The 18744-nt window shown below is 32.5% G+C and overlaps 2 protein-coding genes across 3 annotated transcripts in view; one reads left to right on the top strand and one right to left on the bottom strand.

Moving 5' to 3' along the window:
• Nucleotides 1–18744, top strand: part of LOC133192981 (protocadherin Fat 4-like) — a 31101-nt gene that overhangs the window by 11250 nt on the left and 1107 nt on the right. The window contains exons 12-19 of the mRNA XM_061328981.1: nt 295–471; nt 1222–1412; nt 1598–1949; nt 3077–3485; nt 3589–3626; nt 17503–17642; nt 17753–17845; nt 18258–18396. Of these exons, the coding sequence (XP_061184965.1) occupies nt 295–471; nt 1222–1412; nt 1598–1949; nt 3077–3485; nt 3589–3626; nt 17503–17642; nt 17753–17845; nt 18258–18396 (1539 nt within the window). The remainder of the gene's footprint in view (nt 1–294; nt 472–1221; nt 1413–1597; nt 1950–3076; nt 3486–3588; nt 3627–17502; nt 17643–17752; nt 17846–18257; nt 18397–18744) is intronic.
• LOC133192246 (uncharacterized) lies at nt 3677–15833 on the bottom strand. 2 transcript variants are annotated; one of them, XM_061328237.1, is made up of 10 exons: nt 15708–15833; nt 13727–13961; nt 13304–13381; nt 11656–11838; nt 8814–9133; nt 5370–5537; nt 4795–4936; nt 4504–4581; nt 4181–4360; nt 3677–3797 (listed from the first exon to the last, which is right to left on the bottom strand). In XM_061328237.1, exons 1-9 carry the CDS (start codon nt 15759–15761, stop codon nt 4209–4211), a joined length of 1410 nt encoding a protein of 469 aa, XP_061184221.1. In that variant the 5' UTR covers nt 15762–15833; the 3' UTR covers nt 3677–3797; nt 4181–4208. The 2 variants fall into 2 exon arrangements, with proteins under 2 accessions (XP_061184221.1, XP_061184220.1); XM_061328236.1 differs by lacking the exon at nt 3677–3797 and having other exon boundaries at nt 4125–4360.

Here is an 18744-nt window from a genome sequence, read left to right as displayed (position 1 = left end):
TGTGTGCCAAGTTATATTGAAATCGAACTAAAACTGTAGAAGTAGCGTTTTAAAAATTATTTACAGACAAACAGACAGCTATACAGACGGACAGACACTCACTATCGCATAAACTCTTCAGGTCTCTGACCAGTAGAGCTAGAAAATTAACATAGAAAAATAAACCCTGGTTAAATCCTTTCTGTTGTTTAAAAATATGTTTACATGTATATAGTTTTGAAAACTCTTTTATGGTTTTAACTGTGATTATCATGTTCAATTCTCAAAGACTTATTTGTTCAATTTTCATTCCAGATATCAATACAGCGCCAAATATCACCAATCTACCCTCTAGCATAGTAGTAGCAGAAAACACAGCCCAGCTGAGCACTCTCTACACTCTAGAAAAGTCTGACGTCAACAGTCTTGACAGTCATACGTGGACGTATTCGGTTAGCTCTGGTGGATCGACCTATTTTACCGTAGACAGTTGTACGTTTCCTCAGTTTTTCAATATTCTTCACTAAAGTCTAATATTTTGTAGTTTGCCTTTGATTATTGTTATACAAAAATTAAAATACTGCCTTTTCTAATTTTTGAGTTTATATTCATTCATATAAATTCAAAAATTTGAACACGATAACAACGTCAAATTTCGTAGGCTGAACGTAATGATATGCTGTAATACTTTAAAACAAAGGAAGATATCGACGTATCTTTTTTTTCATTTAAATACACTCACATATTTATAGCAGATAAAAGCTTCTTCAAAAAGAATTGATATGATCTTTTATGATGAGCAAGAAGGTAAAAGATATCACTATTGGTCATGAATATATATTGATCATGAGTATATTGGTCATGAAGGTATCTATATGTAAAGTTTCAGCTTGTTATCTTAAAGAGTTTATTCATTGACCAAATAATACGAAATAATGACCAAAAAAAAAAAAAAAAAATAAAATAAAATAAAATAAATTTGTCGTTTAAAGAAAAATTGAAGAAACTTTCATTACTTGACAGTTATATTTCTATTTGTTACTGTATTAGTTGATTTTTTGAGAAGGGACACTTTTCTCTCATTAAAAAAGGTATATTTTTTTTTAAAGACGTAGCATTGAATATTTAGAATTCTTAAATCAAAAGAATAATAAATGACATATAATGGTTTTTAAAACAAATTATAATTCAGTATAATTAGTATGATGAGTACTAAATTAAATTGAATTAAATTTATATTAGCGGGCGTTGTGAAGACTACTTCAACCAACATCAATTACGAAACTATCACTCCAAAGACATTTTACTTAACGGCTTATGTTTCCGATGGGAAAGCTTCTGCAAGCGGTACTCTTACAATTGACATCTCCAATTTGAACGAGGCGCCATCTTTCTCGAAATCAACGTACTCCGTAACAGGAAACGAAGGAGGTGTAAGTTCTATGACAAAAGCATGTATTTAATCAAATTAATTCACTATTTGATATTGATGCAAAGTAATAAAAATAATAATAAAACTGAAAAAGAGAAAGAAAAACACACTTCTATGACATAGCTTCTGTGAAAATTTGCTTTGTTCTTTAAAAGTACCATAACATTGTTCTTAATCAATTCACAGGCAGGTGATTCAATTGGAACGCCAGCATTCGCTGTAACAGATCCCGAGGGTGATACAATTACATATACGCAAGACTGTCCACAATTCACCATGAATCCTTCATCAGGAGCGTTAACCTTTACTAGTCAGTACGATATAGACTCCGGACTTCCTGCTAGTGTGACTTGTACCGTCACTGCTTCCGACGGAAGTCTCACCGACACTGCCACTCTCGTGGTCAATATCAACAACATCAACGACAACGATCCTACATTCGCCAGCAGCGCCTACTCTTTTTTTGTACCGTCAACCTCCAGTGTCGGAACAGTTATTGCTGCTCTACCAGCAACAGATGGAGATATTGAGAGCTTTGGTATGAAATATCAGATTTACTTAAACAGGGGGCAGATCTGATATTACTAATTTCTATATCTTGTGTCAAAAGTTTTTGACCATGTTTTAGCTCTTCCGAGCAAAAAGCTAATCCGTGTGAGATTTTCCTGATTAAAAATTGTCCAGCATCTGTCTCTCCTCTGTTGTCTGTAATTTTTTTTCATTTTCAAACCCCACCTGGTCATTTACAGGCAAATTTGCCAGAGAATCCTTGTGTAAAGTAGAATTAATTTGCTCATTGATGACCAGGATTATAGGGATGAAAATACTTGTCAGACAAGATTCAAGAGTGACGTTCAAGGCCATGAGAAGGTCAAAGTCAAAAGGAAGGTCAAGAACAGAAAAAAATTATGACGCAGTAGAGTAGCTTTCACCAATTTGTATTAGTGTATTAAGTTTGATGTAAATTAGGTACAGTTTCTTCTGAACTGTGCTAAATGCAAAACAATTAAAAGTAAGGTAAGAAATCTTTAAAAAAAAAAAAAACGACAAGTCAAACTTTCGTGAAAGTTTCCTTATGTAGTGTAAATTCACATTTGTTTAAAGTATGGCTCTTAGAACAAGGTTGGGGAGCAGCAAGGGGGTGGGGTGGGGTAAAATTGTACATGCAAATATATCAGAAAAATCGCAGTTCATTCAAACATGGTCCCTCGGTTTAGGATAAGCCACAATAATGGTCAAAGGTTTTTATTTGAAAAATGATAGAACGTAGATTCAAGTTCGTTGGGCCAAAATTGATGAACAAAGTTTAGTATGGAATTATTCCAGTTTTAACATTGAAGAACAAAAATGCCAAAACAAATTTTAAGTTGGTTTTAAAACTCAATATATACTGTTAATAGATTTTTTAGAAAATATAAATGACCCCGAATGTGCTTCATTTTATAAACATGTACACGTTTCAGGAAGACAAAGGTGAATCGAGTGAACATTGTGGCCCATGAGTTTCCTGGTGTCATATTTCCATGTTCATATTTGGGTTCTTTGTATACATGTTGATGAAAAGCAAACTTGAAAAATTGATTAAAGCTTGAATCTGACTTAAAAAAAATAATCTTCTGTATCAATGAAAGGGAATAATGTAATAACGTAAATAATTTATTTTAGGGGAGATAACATACACTATCGACCAAACCTCAACTGGAGGTACATACTTTGGAATGAAATACAACGGAGAACTCTTTGTTGCGTCTGATTTATCTCCATTTGCGGCGGGAGATACAAAGGCCATTATCATAACAGCCACAGACGGAGGCGGGAAAACAGACACGATGACCGTTACTATAGTGATACCCGGCACTACCACTGTTGCTGTCTCCAGTACCACCGACAGGTACATGACGTTTTTCGAGGACACACGTAACGTGGCCTGGTTCGTCGCCTCCATGGCTGTTGCAGCAGGATTGTTGATTCTGATCTCAACATTTATCGTTAGGTATGGGGATTTCTCCTGGATACCAAGGTTATGTGAAAAATTAGCCAAGAAATGTAAAAGGAAGCGACGATTTAAAATAAGGTAGGTTTTGTTACAAACAAATACCAGCCTTAACACAGCTCAACTCATATTCTTCGATATATAAATGTAAAGGTATGAATTCATGTTTTGTATCTATTTTCAGAAGGGAACCTACAGAAATATCTTATGTCGAGCCATCACGTAAGTAACTCAAACAATATTGTTCCTGAAAAAATTGAATTTAAACCAACCATTTTCAAAATTATTTTAATCATTTAATTTTTCAGGAGTTCGAACACCAGCTTCTTTTACAACTTGGGATGCTTGGAAAATGAACGATCACACGTTTAATTAATCCACTGTACCACCAATCTACAGAATGTAACAGTATTATTTTCAAAACATTTCAGTGCTATAACACTGTATTCTGACATATTTGTTGATGTTTTTATTATTGTTGACATAATTGCAGTATCCCATTTATTGTTTTGTATATTTTTTCATAGTATTTTTTAAAAATGTTTATTTATTGTCACCAATAAAAGAAACGAATTTTAGGAGAAAACTTACAACCTGTTCAGAAAACACAGACACTCATTTAGCAAACAAAGCTTTATACAGTTTTAAAACGTCCAAAAGCTCTTTTTGTACTTTGCCGGCATCAATGAATAAAACAATTTTTTTGTGATTGGTCCATCGGAATGTTCAAAATTTATTGGTATATGATTTTATGTACATATCAATGAAATACAAACTGGCTGTCATCAGGTATTTATACATGAGCTACTTTGGTGGAGGGACGTTTTCTTTAAATGATCCCACGAGATTTCCAGCTGGTCTATAACTTGCTACAACAATGACTTTTCCTCCCGAGGTTTTGGCTTTTCCAACCCCCATTTCTTTACTTCCTTTCCAAATCATTTGTGTAAAATGACCTAAAATGAAGAAAATTGTTTGAGAATTCAAATTATAATTGAAAGGCACAATATTATGAGGTGCGCGCATTGTCAAGCAAATGGTCTTTTCTTCAAAAATTTACGGTAGGGGAAAATGGGAGGAGAATTTTTTTTTGCCTCACCTGACCCGAGGGATCTTGGTTCGTTGTTGAAATCATGTTTACTGATCTCGCTGTACCATTGATCACAAGCTTCCTTTCCTGAAACAAAACAGAAGTATATTTACTTATATGAACACGTCTTTATCTTAAATCAAGGATTTTCTAATGCTACATCAACTAAAATTAGAACAAACTTTTAACAATAAAGAAGCCAAAATTAATTTCACTTAAAACTAAAGCTTGTCAATAGTAGTATCTAAGAATCATATTTATTGGGATTTTCGAGACAGATTAAAATAAATCTTTCTGTACCTGAGTAATCTCCCCCTGAGGAGGACCATTTACAAGCGATATTTTCCCCAAGACGCTCTCCTTTGTGCATGCAATCGCTGTGTTGAAAAGAATTGGTGGCAGCTAAATGTTCCGCCCACTTCTGAGCAAATGCACTTAGATCCTAAAGACAAAATAAATTGGAAACATTTTGAAAGTGGGCGTAAAATCCTTAATTTTTAGACTTGGATTTCGTATCTTTTAAATGTGTCATGTAATATTCAACAGAGATTTTTTTTAATTTCCAAAGCATCTATCGTGCTGACTGTTACTCGCAGTCAATGCATACTGATGTATGGTAAATTCAACCGTAGTTAGTTTGCAAAAGAATTGATAAAATTCAATCCGTATAATCACTGAAAATGAAAACTGACAATACATTGACCATTTTAACCAACTTCTCAATTGAGCCATCCTCCAAATGTTGCCAATTAATCTTTTTTCTTGGAGTATAATTTTTTTTCAAGTTGTCTTCCCCGAGATTAGGAAATAATTGTTTTTCCCTGCGTTTGGTACAAGTGTCACTTAATTTCTTTCGCATACAGAAAGAGACATACCTTTGCATGGCTGAGAGTTGGAACTCCGTGCTTTTTTCTGTACTTGTTATGAACCTTAACACATTCGTCTATGAACTCTTTGATAGACTGTGGTTTCTTGGCCCTCTCCTGAGATGACCCTGAGCTGGAACTGGACGAATCTCTCTTCTTATCCTTGCCTTTGAAAAACTGTGAACAACAGCAACCCATTTTTTAATTTGAAAATTTTTAACAACCCTCACTTTTTGCATCAAATCACAGTTTTCAGGAGATGCCAAAAATTTCCCTGATCCTTGTGAAATTGTACACTAAATAGACGATGTGAAACGAGCTGTAAGATATCAGATGAAATCACGTGGAAAGGATTTTTTATCAACAGCTTTCACTATAAAGTGCAGCCATAGCACAGCCTTGATTTGACGAAATTGTCAATAAGAGTATGTTCATGTAATACACAGTAGGTGATGTATATTACATACGCGACGCCACAGAATGATGATTATATATCATGGTAGCTTTGTCTTAATGTTGACAATATATCACATTAACAAAGAGAAAGTCTGATTTTGAAGAAGACGATGCCTAGTATATATATGTCGGCTTAAGCTAGTGATCTATGGGTGTAAATTTATTTTGATCACCCCCAAGATTAAAGAGGTTATGTTATCTGTAATCTTTAAGGCTGTAAATGAAGTGAAAAACTTTCAACACTTGCTGTATCTGTCATCAAACAGACAAAATCTACCAGGCTTCTATTTATGAGTCATGTTTCTATAGAAGAAATATAGAGATGAGAAGGTAGCATATAACATGTGTTCCCTGTTATCTATGTTACACAAATTAATAACCTTTCACATGAATTTTTGTTTGATAAACAATAAATATTTCTGCTTTGTTTTCCTAGAAATTTAATATATAACAGTTTTAACAAAATGAGTCCTACGTCAATTTAAAGAAAAAAATCTTTTAAATTAAGCATACATCATCAAAAACAAAGTAATCGTGTGAAATTTTTCTACATGAAAAAAAGTCTTTTTTAATAAAATTGAAAATGAATTAGAAAAGTGAAATACACTTGTTTCATTATTAAGAAAAATCTACGCTTAAAACACGAATACCAGCTTGCAGTCTGGCATTCATTTTCGTTGCAATGATCCATCATATTTGGTTCAAGGTTAGCGGCTTCATTATTGACGGATAGTAACATTCTGTAAATGCCTATATAGTCTAGTGGGAAACAATTAAATGATTATTTACGCATACAGTCTACAAATACGTACACCCTATATGTAATTATTGAAGGTGTCTGACAATTCTTATGAAAAGAATTAAAAAAAAATCTTTCGAAGATGTCTTGAATGTCGAAGTAAAATGAGATGAGGGGTCGATGGTAAAAACAAGATGACACCAAATGCATGAATATTTGAATGTTATGCATGTATTTATGCTAAACTAATGTGCTTACAGACGAATTTTGTATCTTGGACTATAGAACGCCTCAATTGCCTTATGTGTTTAACATTCATATCGTGATACTTCTACGACTTCATTAGTTGCTAATACTTTATATACTGCCACTTCACCATTATATTCTGATACTTCTTTATATGCTGATACATTGTCTTCGTATGTTGATATTTCTTCATTACATGATGAAACTTTGACACTTAGATACTTTGCCCTTATACGATAAAAATACTCTCTTTATTATATGATGGTGCTTTGACACTGTAAACTGCTACTTTGATAATACATGTATACGCTGCTTCTTCTTCGATTAATTAATAATGCTTTATAACGTGATGATTATTTTTCATTTTCTGATAGATTTTATATTTTGTTGAAATGTTTACAACACAAACACCCGAAAGCAAGACAGGGGATAATTTCAACACTTGTAGAAAAACATGCTGTATGTATAAGAGAAACTTGGGCCAAACATGCTTATGAGCAGTTTTAAAGGGAATTAAGAAATAACGCCAGATATATCTTATAAGCTGCATAAGCTGTTTATTTAAGAATTTGAAGCCGTTAGTATTTCAATTAGAGGCGGGAAATCGGTTGTGTTAAATTTGGTAGTCTCAACCAAGCTGAATTCAAGGTAATGTATGTTTAATATTCCAAAATTGACAATAGAGAATTTGCTTGAAAATAACTTTCAAATCGCTTAATTCTCACGGGGATCGGCGTGAACTATCGCAGAACAAGTCTATTTGAACGGAATAAAAGTGAGTTTAGGAAGCCATTTAAGAGAATCTTAAAAGAGACATTGGAATTTTAAAAGAAAAATTTTTGTGGTGAAAATATTTTGAGACACATCTGATAGATTCATCATTGACTCTATTTTTAAAATAACCAATGGCATCAAATCCTTGGACAGACAACTCACAAACAATATCTGGCGTGTTTTCTTCCCTTTCAAAATATATTCATAAGCATATTTCAACCCAATTCATGATTTCGACACGCGTTGAAATGAGACTCCATCTTCCTTCCCGTAAGTTTCGATTTAAAGCATATCTCCAAAATATAAATTTAACTAGAAAATAACAATCATCACATTATAAAGCATCATCAATCACTCAGGAATTAAGAAATATCAGCATACTTGTACATGTATAATAGTATAATGTCAAAGTATCAGCCTATACTAACGACATATCAGCACAGAATGAAAAGGTGTCAACATATCATGAAGAAAATATCAGCACATAATGTCAAAGTATCGTCATATGATGAAGATGTATCAGCATACAGAGACAAGTATCAGCACACTACATGTATGTCAATACATCATATCATAAAGAAATATTAGCATGTAATGTCATAGTATCATCAAATACAGTTACAAAGACGTGTCAGCGTATATAGACAAAGTATCGGCATATAAAGAACAAGAATCATCACAACCTGAGGCAATTTAGACGTTCCATTGAACCATATCGTATATTTCACCTCTGGTGTTTTCAGAGGTTTATGTTTATGTCCTGTTCTCGTTTCGAATTGCTTACAGAATTTACGAAATTGATCACTGTTCGTTAAGTACTATATTTACCTTATTCATTTGTAACAAGTTTATTATAAAGATGCTATACTAGAAATAAATGTCAATTTATGTACGTGGAGAATGTCTAAAGATAAAAAAAAAAGATTCGTTTGTGAAAGTTGTATATAACTGACACTTTGCGCAGTATATAAAACACAAGAGCGATAACTCTGATTCAGTATACAGGGAATGGTTTGCTTGGTGATTTACAATGTTCAAATAGGTTTATGGTCATCACAAACATTTCATAGCCACTTTCAATTAAGGCTGATTTTTTAAAAAATGATAAAGAAAAATTTAATATCCTCAAGTTCTATTGAGTTAATATAATACGAAATACATCTTTCGTCTTTTAACTTATACATTGTAATTAAAATTAATTTATTTTCATTAATTTAACATTTAAGGACAATACCCACCTCTAGCATACCACTTCCTTTATCCTTTTTACTGTCCTTTTCCTTTTCCCTTCCTCTGTCTAACATTAGGGGTCCAGAAGAACTAGCTCCACCTTTTTCTCCGTGTGTAATGGTTTCTTTTCGATTGGTGACCTTAGAACCATCTGCTTTGATAATGGTTTCTTCCACTATAGTTTTCGTGATTTTGTTGGCACCACTTCCGGTGGTTTCAGTAAAAGTTCTTGTAGACTTTGCTTCCATTCTTCCACTTCTATATTTGTCGAAAGTTGTTGATTTGGAATTGCAAGCCAAAGGATTCGTTTCCCTTTTGAGGGTTGGTTCTGAAAAATTGCCATATATTGTATGCTTGGTTTTGTTTCTATTACAAGCCAAGAATTTCTTGGCTAATATGTATTTATTCATACAAAATAAGCCTCTAATTAACGATTTCATGGTTTGAGCTTTGCTTCTGTATATATGATACTTTTCAGATATATATAATCAATTTCTACTGTGTACTTTTCGACTACTATGTACTTAATCAATATAGCTATGCAATCTGCAGCCATCAGAGCGATTTTTGTCAATATGATATTATAAAGCATGTTGCAAGGAGCATGTTTGGTATACATAAACCCCATTTCGTTTTAGGTAGTTGTAAAAATGTTTAAAGTGCTACGAAATTAGGTATCTTTCTTAGTGTTTTGACATTTTTTCTAACGTTAAGTACCACCAATCCACCTTTCAAAGGAATCAATTATAATTTTGATAGCTGAAAGTTCTTCAACTTGTTTCATGGTTCTATCAAAGGGACATAACAAGTTTTACGAGAGAACGTGACCTTTGTAGGTTAGAAAATTTTTAGTCAGATCTTGGATTAGGACACGTAGTACAGACACGACAGGAAAATCAATAGTCAATAAAAATGTTAACTGTTCACAAAGCTGTTGACAAAGTATTATCACTGACGCCACCCTTAACTTGTCAACATATACTATCTCTGTTATGTAAAGGTGAAAATTTTGGGTAGAAAGGGGATGTAAGATAAAAATGAATAGACGAAATATATCGCATAGTTTCAAATTTTGAAAGATTTTATTTAAGAAAATACGTTGCCTTTTCTCTGTGTTTTCGAATTTCATTAAGCAAGAACTGATTATGCAAAATGCAAGTAATATACATATTTTTTTTTCTGATTAAAAGGAACAAATGTATTTTTTTTTTTTTATGAAAGAGCAGTAGATTTTGTTTACAATGAATTCAGTCAATCTGTGACATTGCGAAAGCCTAAAGAAGCAAATTTTAAAATTAGAATACATACGTATAAAAGAGGTTTGTATAACACACGAAAAATGGTTCAGTTGAGAAGCGGATCAGATATCAACGTTTTCTTTTTTTGGAAAATAAAAAGTAAAAAGATCCTTTAATGTGAAACGCAAAACTGAATAACAAAATGAAAATATGTGAACAAGTGCAATGCAATAAAATGAAACGTTAACCATATATCTAAGTAATATATACATATCATATTAAAAAAAATATTTCACTAAAAAAACTTTTAATATTACTGGATTACTTACGTTGTTTTTATAGTTCGTGGTGTCCTATGATGGTATTACTTGTAAGAGACTGTATCAGATACCTTATAGACAGTTTAAATCGCCGGCGGATAGCCACCGCCCTTCAGTCCCACGCAGATATTTATGATATCAAATATGGGTCAATAGAGGAAAGCCCCAACTTTATAGACTGGTAGAATACTAAGTAGATTCTAGCATTAAAAGCTCTCTCGAACAGGATAGAACAAACATTTGGATTTATAGATTTTTCAGCATACCTTATAGATTAATAAATCCGGAAAATATGAATGTTATCAATACAATTAGAGTAACCGTTTGCCAGTTTGTATGGTACTTTTACATTTCACGAACTGTTCAGTTGACACAGGATTTAAATCAACATTTATATCAAACATTTTTGATTTACTTTCTGTGACAATAAATAATTTTTATTTTGTACATTAAGTTCATTTTTCATTGAGTAGATTTAAATCTTTTTGATCAGCAAAATGGATTTTTAACCGTGAAAACATACAATGCATATATGGCAAATAATGGTGAAAATCAAACTTTTCTTGACAAGCATTAATGGGTTTTTAATGCTCTCAAAAGCGGTATAAACATCCTCCAAACTTAGACAGACCTCGATCATGTACAAACAAGGGAGTCAGCTTACTCCGGCCATTAACACAGATAACAGCCAGAATTAATCCTTTATTTAGTATTTACTAACATTCAGATCAATCCGCCAAACCAATATGTCTTCATTTGAGAAAGAAAACGGTTTTATAAGCAAAGCTTAATGCAAAGAACTAGTACTTTTTTCCGGAATTTTTTTTTTTCAGTTTAAGAAGAAAATTGCAAACATATATACATCCTGCTTTGCACTAAAAAAAGTTCGATAAATCTGCGAGATCAATATGGTTTTATTTGAAAAAGAAAATATGAGCAAAGCTCATTGCAAAGTATTTGCGTATAGTTTACTGAATATTTCCACTTTAAACAATATATAAAAAGTAGGTGAAAAAATACAAACATATACATTTTATTTTGCATAAAAGAGTAAAGAAGAAAGAGAGCGAGCAATCTTTTTTAAAAACACATTACAATTCAAGTATGCTCTAAAAATACTGTACAAAACTATATAAAGCCCAGAAAGCTATTAATGATAAAACTTGTCACATTATTTCCGTTTTTAATATGCGCACATCTGTTTACATTTGCAATCAATTTGCGACACAGCTTTTCAAATTGCTAGGTAACCTAACCCTCCATTATATACTTAATATTGCATATTCTACTACCTGTCAGTCCTTGTGGTCTTCTCAGAACACCTGTTGTTGGGGCTGGGATGTTGTCTGTAAACCTCCCAACAACGTTACCAGCAGGTCTGTAGTTCGCCACGACAATAATTTTCCCATCCTTCGAACGCGCTCTTCCGACTCCAATTTCCCTGCTTCCTCTCCAGATAACTTGTGTAAAATGTCCTTAAAAATAATGATAAAAAAGGACATTGTCACTTTTTAAACCCAGCAAAAAAACAGAAGGAGGCTTTGTAACTTTATAGTTATTTACAGCACTGTGAATACTGTCATGTTGTAAATTTTGAATCTACTACCACCCGGTAAATTCAAAATATACAACATGACAATACTTGGTCAAATCAGCGATGTATCTTCAACTAAGGTAACATTGTTCTGTGATATTAAGCATGTCATTAGCAACTATCAGTGATGTACATTTGTATTCAAAAGTAACTGATGGCAAAATGTTGCATGTTGTGAAAGAAAAATAGATATTGATATAATTAATGACTTCAGTGCGTATCAATTTAATTTCACTAATTTTTTTTCATTATAAGCGTAAAATTTTCATTTGTGGTTTGCAAAGTAAATTTATACACACACAGTATTACAACTTATGACCTATATAACTGGTATACCCGATTGCTACCGAAAGGAGAATAAATCAATGCAATAATAAAATTAGGCGCCACATTAAGAAAGTCAATACCCCCATCTGTTTAGGAACAAGGAATCGAAAATAGGTTGTGAATGTTGGGTCAATATCGCCTTGTTTACACTATAAGATATTGAGAAAGGCTTTTGAGTAGGAAGAAGGCAATGAATGAAATGACATTCCTAATACTCAAAAGGTATTGATGTTAATAATGGACAATTATCACCATCTAAGGACTAATTTTCCGTGTGATGTCTTCATTTTTGATTAAAATAGATTCCTTAATGATATCTGCATTATATCTCCAGTGTATTTCAGTTAAAACGTACAGTTACATAATATTCAACTACTCAGTATTCAGAAATCTTAATTCCTGAGATGTAAAATAGAAATTTTTCCGGGTTAAATTCTCGAAAAGAAAAAAAAAACTATTGCTGGAAATGTTTAGAAATTGTAGGAAAACAAATCACCAGTTGCAAGTTCTACATCCCGGCTTTTTAATTTTTCTAATTAAGATGGTAGCCTTATTGAAAAACTTCAAAATACAACAAAAAGTTATTATACTTCCTTTCTATATAGACCCCCAAATTTTACAACCTTTTCAGAAACAATGCTTCCTGAAAACCATGTTCATAACAAGGGGGAAATGATACAAACAATCGTTCCTTTTAAATGAATGATTGTACATAATTTCCTTTTGCTATTGCACAAACGTGTGTATCATCATTGCCTAATGTTCAGAAAAAACTCTTTAGACTAGTTTCATATATGCAATTGATGATTTGGGGTACTGTATGATATGTGTCAAAGTATCTTAAGTGCTTCTTCATATTGTTCTTTACTTCTTTGCCTCACACATTAGGAAGTCTATGATTTTCTATTTCATGTTAATAATATCCAGCTCAAATATAATTTCTATGTCGTGTCTTTCGAAGATTTATTATATTTAAGATTTTTCGTATTTTCACTTGTTTGAAATACGAATTTTATTACCTGCTGAAAGGTTCCTGGGCTCAGCGCCGAAGGTGAAGAACTTTATTTCACTATACCATTGGTCCGTAACCTCCTGACCTGGATTAATATTGATAATTTTAGCATAATTTCTTATTATAACGGTAAAATCAACTATCATTGTGTAATTTTCAGAACATTTAAGATATTACTATAAGCATAGCTGTTGTGAAATTAAAATGCCTTACGTTTTGAAATTGTTTTTCTTTTTTTAATTTAATTTAAAACCCAAACTTAAAGATAATATTAGTTAAGTCAATTTTTACAAGAAAAAAAAGTTTTAGTTAATGTTTAAAATCACATCCACTGAATGAGAGCATTAAAGAGCCAGTTGATCTTGGCCTCATATTCCAAAGAACGCTCAAACATAAATTCGTCCAATAAAATGTATCTTAATTTTATCACCAGGGTATGAGTCCTGTGGATTGGAGGACCACTTCATGGCTATGTTTTCCCCCAGCCTCTCCCCTCTTAATGAGGCGTTGCTGTGTTTGAAGGTGTTTGTTTGGGCCAGAACCTCTGCCCATCTTTGAGCTTGTGTAGATAAATCGGGCGCATGCGTCAGAGGCTGTACGCCATGTTTCTTTCTGCACTCATTGTGACTGCGGATTACCTCTTCGGTAAACTGGGAATCGCTTTTCTAGAATAAATAAATCCTCATAAAAGTAGGATATGATTATATTAATAGGAGAATAAAGTTTTGAATGCTCTCTTGTAAACTTTATAATTTTCTTCTACGAGGGAACGACACCGGTGGATGCTACAGTTCACACTATGCAATCACAGAAATATTGTTTCTGGGCTTTTTGGGTTGCATGTTTTGTGATATTATAGTGGTTAGGTGAAAACTTTGTTTAAGATTGATAAATTAAAGAAAAAATATACTGACATGTTTAAATTTTAATTAAAATTGTTGATTTTTTGATAGAAAATTAACAGATCGAGCCGAATAAATGTATATTGCGACACAAAGATATAATTGTACGAGGGTTGATCCAAAGTAATGTTACAACTAGCTGCTATAAAATCTCTAATAATGCTATGAACAAAATTTTACAAACATATACCTTTGTCTTAAAATGTCATTCAATTATATAAAATACTTCTTAAAATATTTGATAAACACAACATTAGGTTTTGTCTATCGTCGACCGGAAAGGATGCTACCGACGTCGTTATGACATTACTTTTCGGCACTCACTCTCGATTTATCCCATCACAAATGCTTCTTTTTAATAATCTTTACTACCAATTTGCCACAAAGTGTCTTGATTTGATTTGTATTTTTTTTCAAACTTTGTCCAAATGTTATTTCTAAATTCAATTCTTTTGCCTAGATATTATGTATTGTCAGATTCAAGAGTAAGCGAGGATAAAGGCTGTCCGATCGTCCAATCACTTTCTTCTACCTCAGTTGAAATGTTGAGAAGTTTGATAACCTTACTTAATGCCAGACTTGACGTCCGAAAAATTTACCACTAACTAAGATTATAAAGATAAAAAAGTTGCCTCAAATACCATTGTGAATGGAAGTCAAAAAATGGACAGATGCTAGGAAGAAGAAAGTGCGTGGAGGATGAGGATTTTCCGTCACCTCCCGGAATCCGGTGCTACGTTTGATCTATACATGTACGCGCAACGGAATAAATACACAAATGTATTATGGAAAGGTAAAAAAAAAATTAATAAAATAGCTCAAAAGAAGACGCTCAAGCACAATTTTAGAGTGTACAAGAAATAAATGTATATGTGAGAGATTTAATAGATTTATGGATGAAATATACGGAAATAACGAACAGTATTCAAGCTCAAAAGTCCATCAAACATTACAAAATAGGAGCAGAGCAAACACGGACCTCCAAAACATCAGAGGTGGGATCAGGTGCCATGGAGGAGTGAGCCTCCCCTGTCGACCGGTCACACCCGCCGTGTGCTCCTTGTCATGATCGGGAAATAACGGAAAAATCTGTCGACAATTCAGATAACTGAAAATGAGTGCAGAACAGGAACGTCATATTCTAGCCATGAAGTGAGAGACAAGACCTATGGTTGTGTTTAATTTAATATTTTAAACAGTATTGCATATATCTGATTTACATTTTAAGGCAAAAATTAAAATAGATAGAGGTACTTATATATAAAATTTTGTTGATAACTTTGGATTATTAAAGATTTTATAGCAATTGAGACATCACTTTTGGATAAACCCTCATATGAAGAACTAGTGTTTCATACTATATATGCATGTGACTCCACACTTCAAAAACTTAGCCTTTAGTCTAAATGATTCATTTTAGAAGTACATTGTATGCATTGTTTTATTTTTTTCTTTCATGAAATACCTACACTACAACTAATACCATTAATTATAAATCCAAACCCCTACCTGACTAGAGAGCCCTGTCTGCCTGACCTGAACTCGGTAACTGGTGGAATACATTGAAAGCGAACATGAATTTTGTTTATAATGTCTTAGGTGAATTTGACAAGAAAAATTTCGGCCCACTTAAAATAAGACGGAAGTAGACAACGGGAAACTTAAATGTGTTATTAAGTCGAGGACCATTAACTTTCTATGGTAGACAACCACTGAAATATTAGAGAGATATTAGGGATGGGATATTGTAATTTTTCATATTTATCAATAGAAAAAAATGATAGATTGTCTGATGTTCCGTCATAAACACATTGTAATTTTGAATTCGCAAGGTAACAATATTCATTAAATCATTTCATTGACCATTACCATGAATTGCGTCTAGTTTTAAGAATTCTTTAATGATTTTTTTTAATTGTTTAAAATGCATGCATGCATGGTAACTGAACTTTTCTCAGTGCTACCAGAGCATTTTCTACATCTACATCTACATGTATCTATTACCTCTGAAAGAAGGAATGCAAATAATGTGTACCTATCTGTTTATTTACCTGGAAAGCACAGCGACGTTGAAGCAGAACTCCTACCTTTGTATTTCGCTTTTTTCTTTCGGAGAAAGCAGGATCCCACAACCAGGGAGGTAACTCTAGGTCTTCCTGCACGAAGCGTTTATGTCCCATGGTTCACGTCATTAATCGCTTTAAAAAAATGCAAATATATATATATATATATATATATATATATATATATATATATATATATATATATATATATATATATATATATATATATATATATATATATATATATATATATATATATATATTTATCAGTAAAATAAAATTAAGTATTGTTTACAGTAGAACACGCACCATATTTATTTGATTCAATACTTACAATATTTAATGATTGTTAAATCCTTTTGACGGATTTTTGAGAAAACTTCCATGCACATATATATCGACTCTGCCGCGGGAGTCACATTTTCCCGGGAAACGCCGGTCAGATTTACAAATTTAATTGAAAAAAAATCTCGTTAACCTGAGCATTCCTCTGGACCCATCAGGCGTGGGGGTTTTGTGTCCGTTATTTATTATACTTACCTATATAGCTATACTGCTTTAGTGCAGTGCATTCTACCGTTCAGCGCCCCCGGCAAGGACACAGTCAAAATGTGCAGTGAAAACAGGGAAAAAATATTTCATAGGATGTGTTCTTGCTTATTCAGAATAATTTAGATGTACTTAGTTTTTCCATACAATTTAATCACGAATAATGTTTGATCGTATTTTTTTTTTATATTCAATTCAATTTATTTATTGACAACACCATATAAATATAATAAAATTTAATCACGAATAATGTTTGATCGTATTTTTTTTAAAATATAATAAAATAATGCAATCGTATGAGAAGCGATGTTTCAATTCATTTTCACGAGTTGAAATGTCCTAAGTTGCCATGTCCAATAATTTTTCGCTTGAATACTGAGAGAGAGAGAGAGAGAGAGAGAGAGAGAGAGAGAGAGAGAGAGAGATTATTTAGTTCTACATATGACCTACATTTCGAACTGTAAATTAGAGTGAACTCCCTTTGGAAAACAAACGATCATGGCAAACTTTACACAGAAAGTGGTTCTCATAACAGGTACCTACAGAGTAATTGTCACGATGTTTATTAACTTCTTTTCATCATACGTATACAGTGTATTTAGACCAAGGTGGTTCTGTATATCTCTATAACCCTCTGTGTGATAGATTTGAACAATGCTGAAAGCACTAGTATCTGTTTTCTTTTCTTTTAGGTGCCAGTGCCGGTATTGGAGAGGGAGTTGCTCTACATTTTGCCTCGTTAGGTGCCCATCTTTCACTGACTGGTAGAAATAAAGAGGAACTCTCTCGAGTAGCTAAACAATGTCAAGAAAACGGACTGACAGACGAACAGGTGCGATCGAGTAATAATAAATTTTTAAAATAAATTTGACATTCATCTTTGTGGGTCTGTTTTGTATTTGAAATATCCATTTCAAGTTTTTTTTCTTCATTTTATTATAGATATTAATACAAGAAGGCGACCTTACATCTGCAGAATTTAGAAGCAAACTGCTGAAAAATACTATTGAAAAATTTAAGCGCTTAGATGTTTTGGTAAGATATTTCAGTGGAACTTTTCTTGTGCTTAAAATTAAGTAGAATAAGACTTTTTGTGGAGAAAGTAATTAGGGTTAATTCTACACTGATATCAGTTTTCTTTTTTAAGACATTTCACTCTATTAAGTTTTGTAAATTCTTATACTTTTTTTATGATTATGATTTTTACGATTTTATGTATTTTATGATTCAGAAGATCCTCGATCAAACCTGAATGTTATATGAAAGCTATTCATCCTTTTAACCCATATAATTTCAGTTCAACAGATTGCTTAAATACACTTTATGGTGAGATAATTCATACAGATGTGTAAGATTATCTCAGATTAACGAAATGATTATAAAGTATTTGTAGGAGGTTGAGACTAACAATTAAAAATTTATAAACAAAAGACGCAATATTATATAGGTTAACAACGCTGGAACAATGTACTATGCAAAAACGTCAGAAACAACAGAAGACATGTACGACACTATGATGGACACAAACACAAAATGTCACTTTTTTCTCTCCAGGGATGCCATTCCATATTTGAAAGAATCGAAAGGTAAGCTAGAATTGATATCTTATTCGTTTTCAATCTATAATATACATATTTTTAAGCATATCGGAGGATTGTGTTTCCTGTATAATCCTATTAGAAATCGCTTGAATTGCCAATATCACAATTTTTGGCGTACTTATTTTCCAAGACATTTTGAAAAAAGTTTAGAATTCACAAGAGAATGACGATTATGAATAATTTTTCATATTTTATGAAGAGATACAAATTAGATATTTGAGGAACGTGTCGTCAGACCTTAAATCAATTGTAATATATGTCTGACAAAAGATTTTATTACACGATCAAGTTTCTACGGCAACATTCTTATGATGTACAACAATACCTTGTTAA

The sequence above is a fragment of the Saccostrea echinata genome, unplaced genomic scaffold (genome assembly GCF_033153115.1).
Source record: "Saccostrea echinata isolate AGI-Se365-2 ecotype Australia unplaced genomic scaffold, CSIRO_AGI_Sech_v1 ptg000025l, whole genome shotgun sequence".
NCBI lineage: Eukaryota > Metazoa > Mollusca > Bivalvia > Ostreida > Ostreidae > Saccostrea > Saccostrea echinata.
This window is presented reverse-complemented; position numbering and strand designations above follow the sequence as displayed.

What these genes read in the sequence shown, in the direction of transcription:
- LOC133192246 (XM_061328237.1), bottom strand. Translation starts at nt 15,761, where the DNA reads ATGTATTCCACCAGTTACCGAGTTCAGGTCAGGCAGACAGGGCTCTCT. An exon ending in CAACTCTCAGCCATGCAAAG is followed by an intron (nt 4,937 to 5,369) that starts GTATGTCTCTTT and finishes TTTTGTCTTTAG; the next exon opens with GATCTAAGTGCATTTGCTCA. An exon ending in ACCAAGATCCCTCGGGTCAG is followed by an intron (nt 4,361 to 4,503) that starts GTGAGGCAAAAA and finishes TCTTCATTTTAG; the next exon opens with GTCATTTTACACAAATGATT.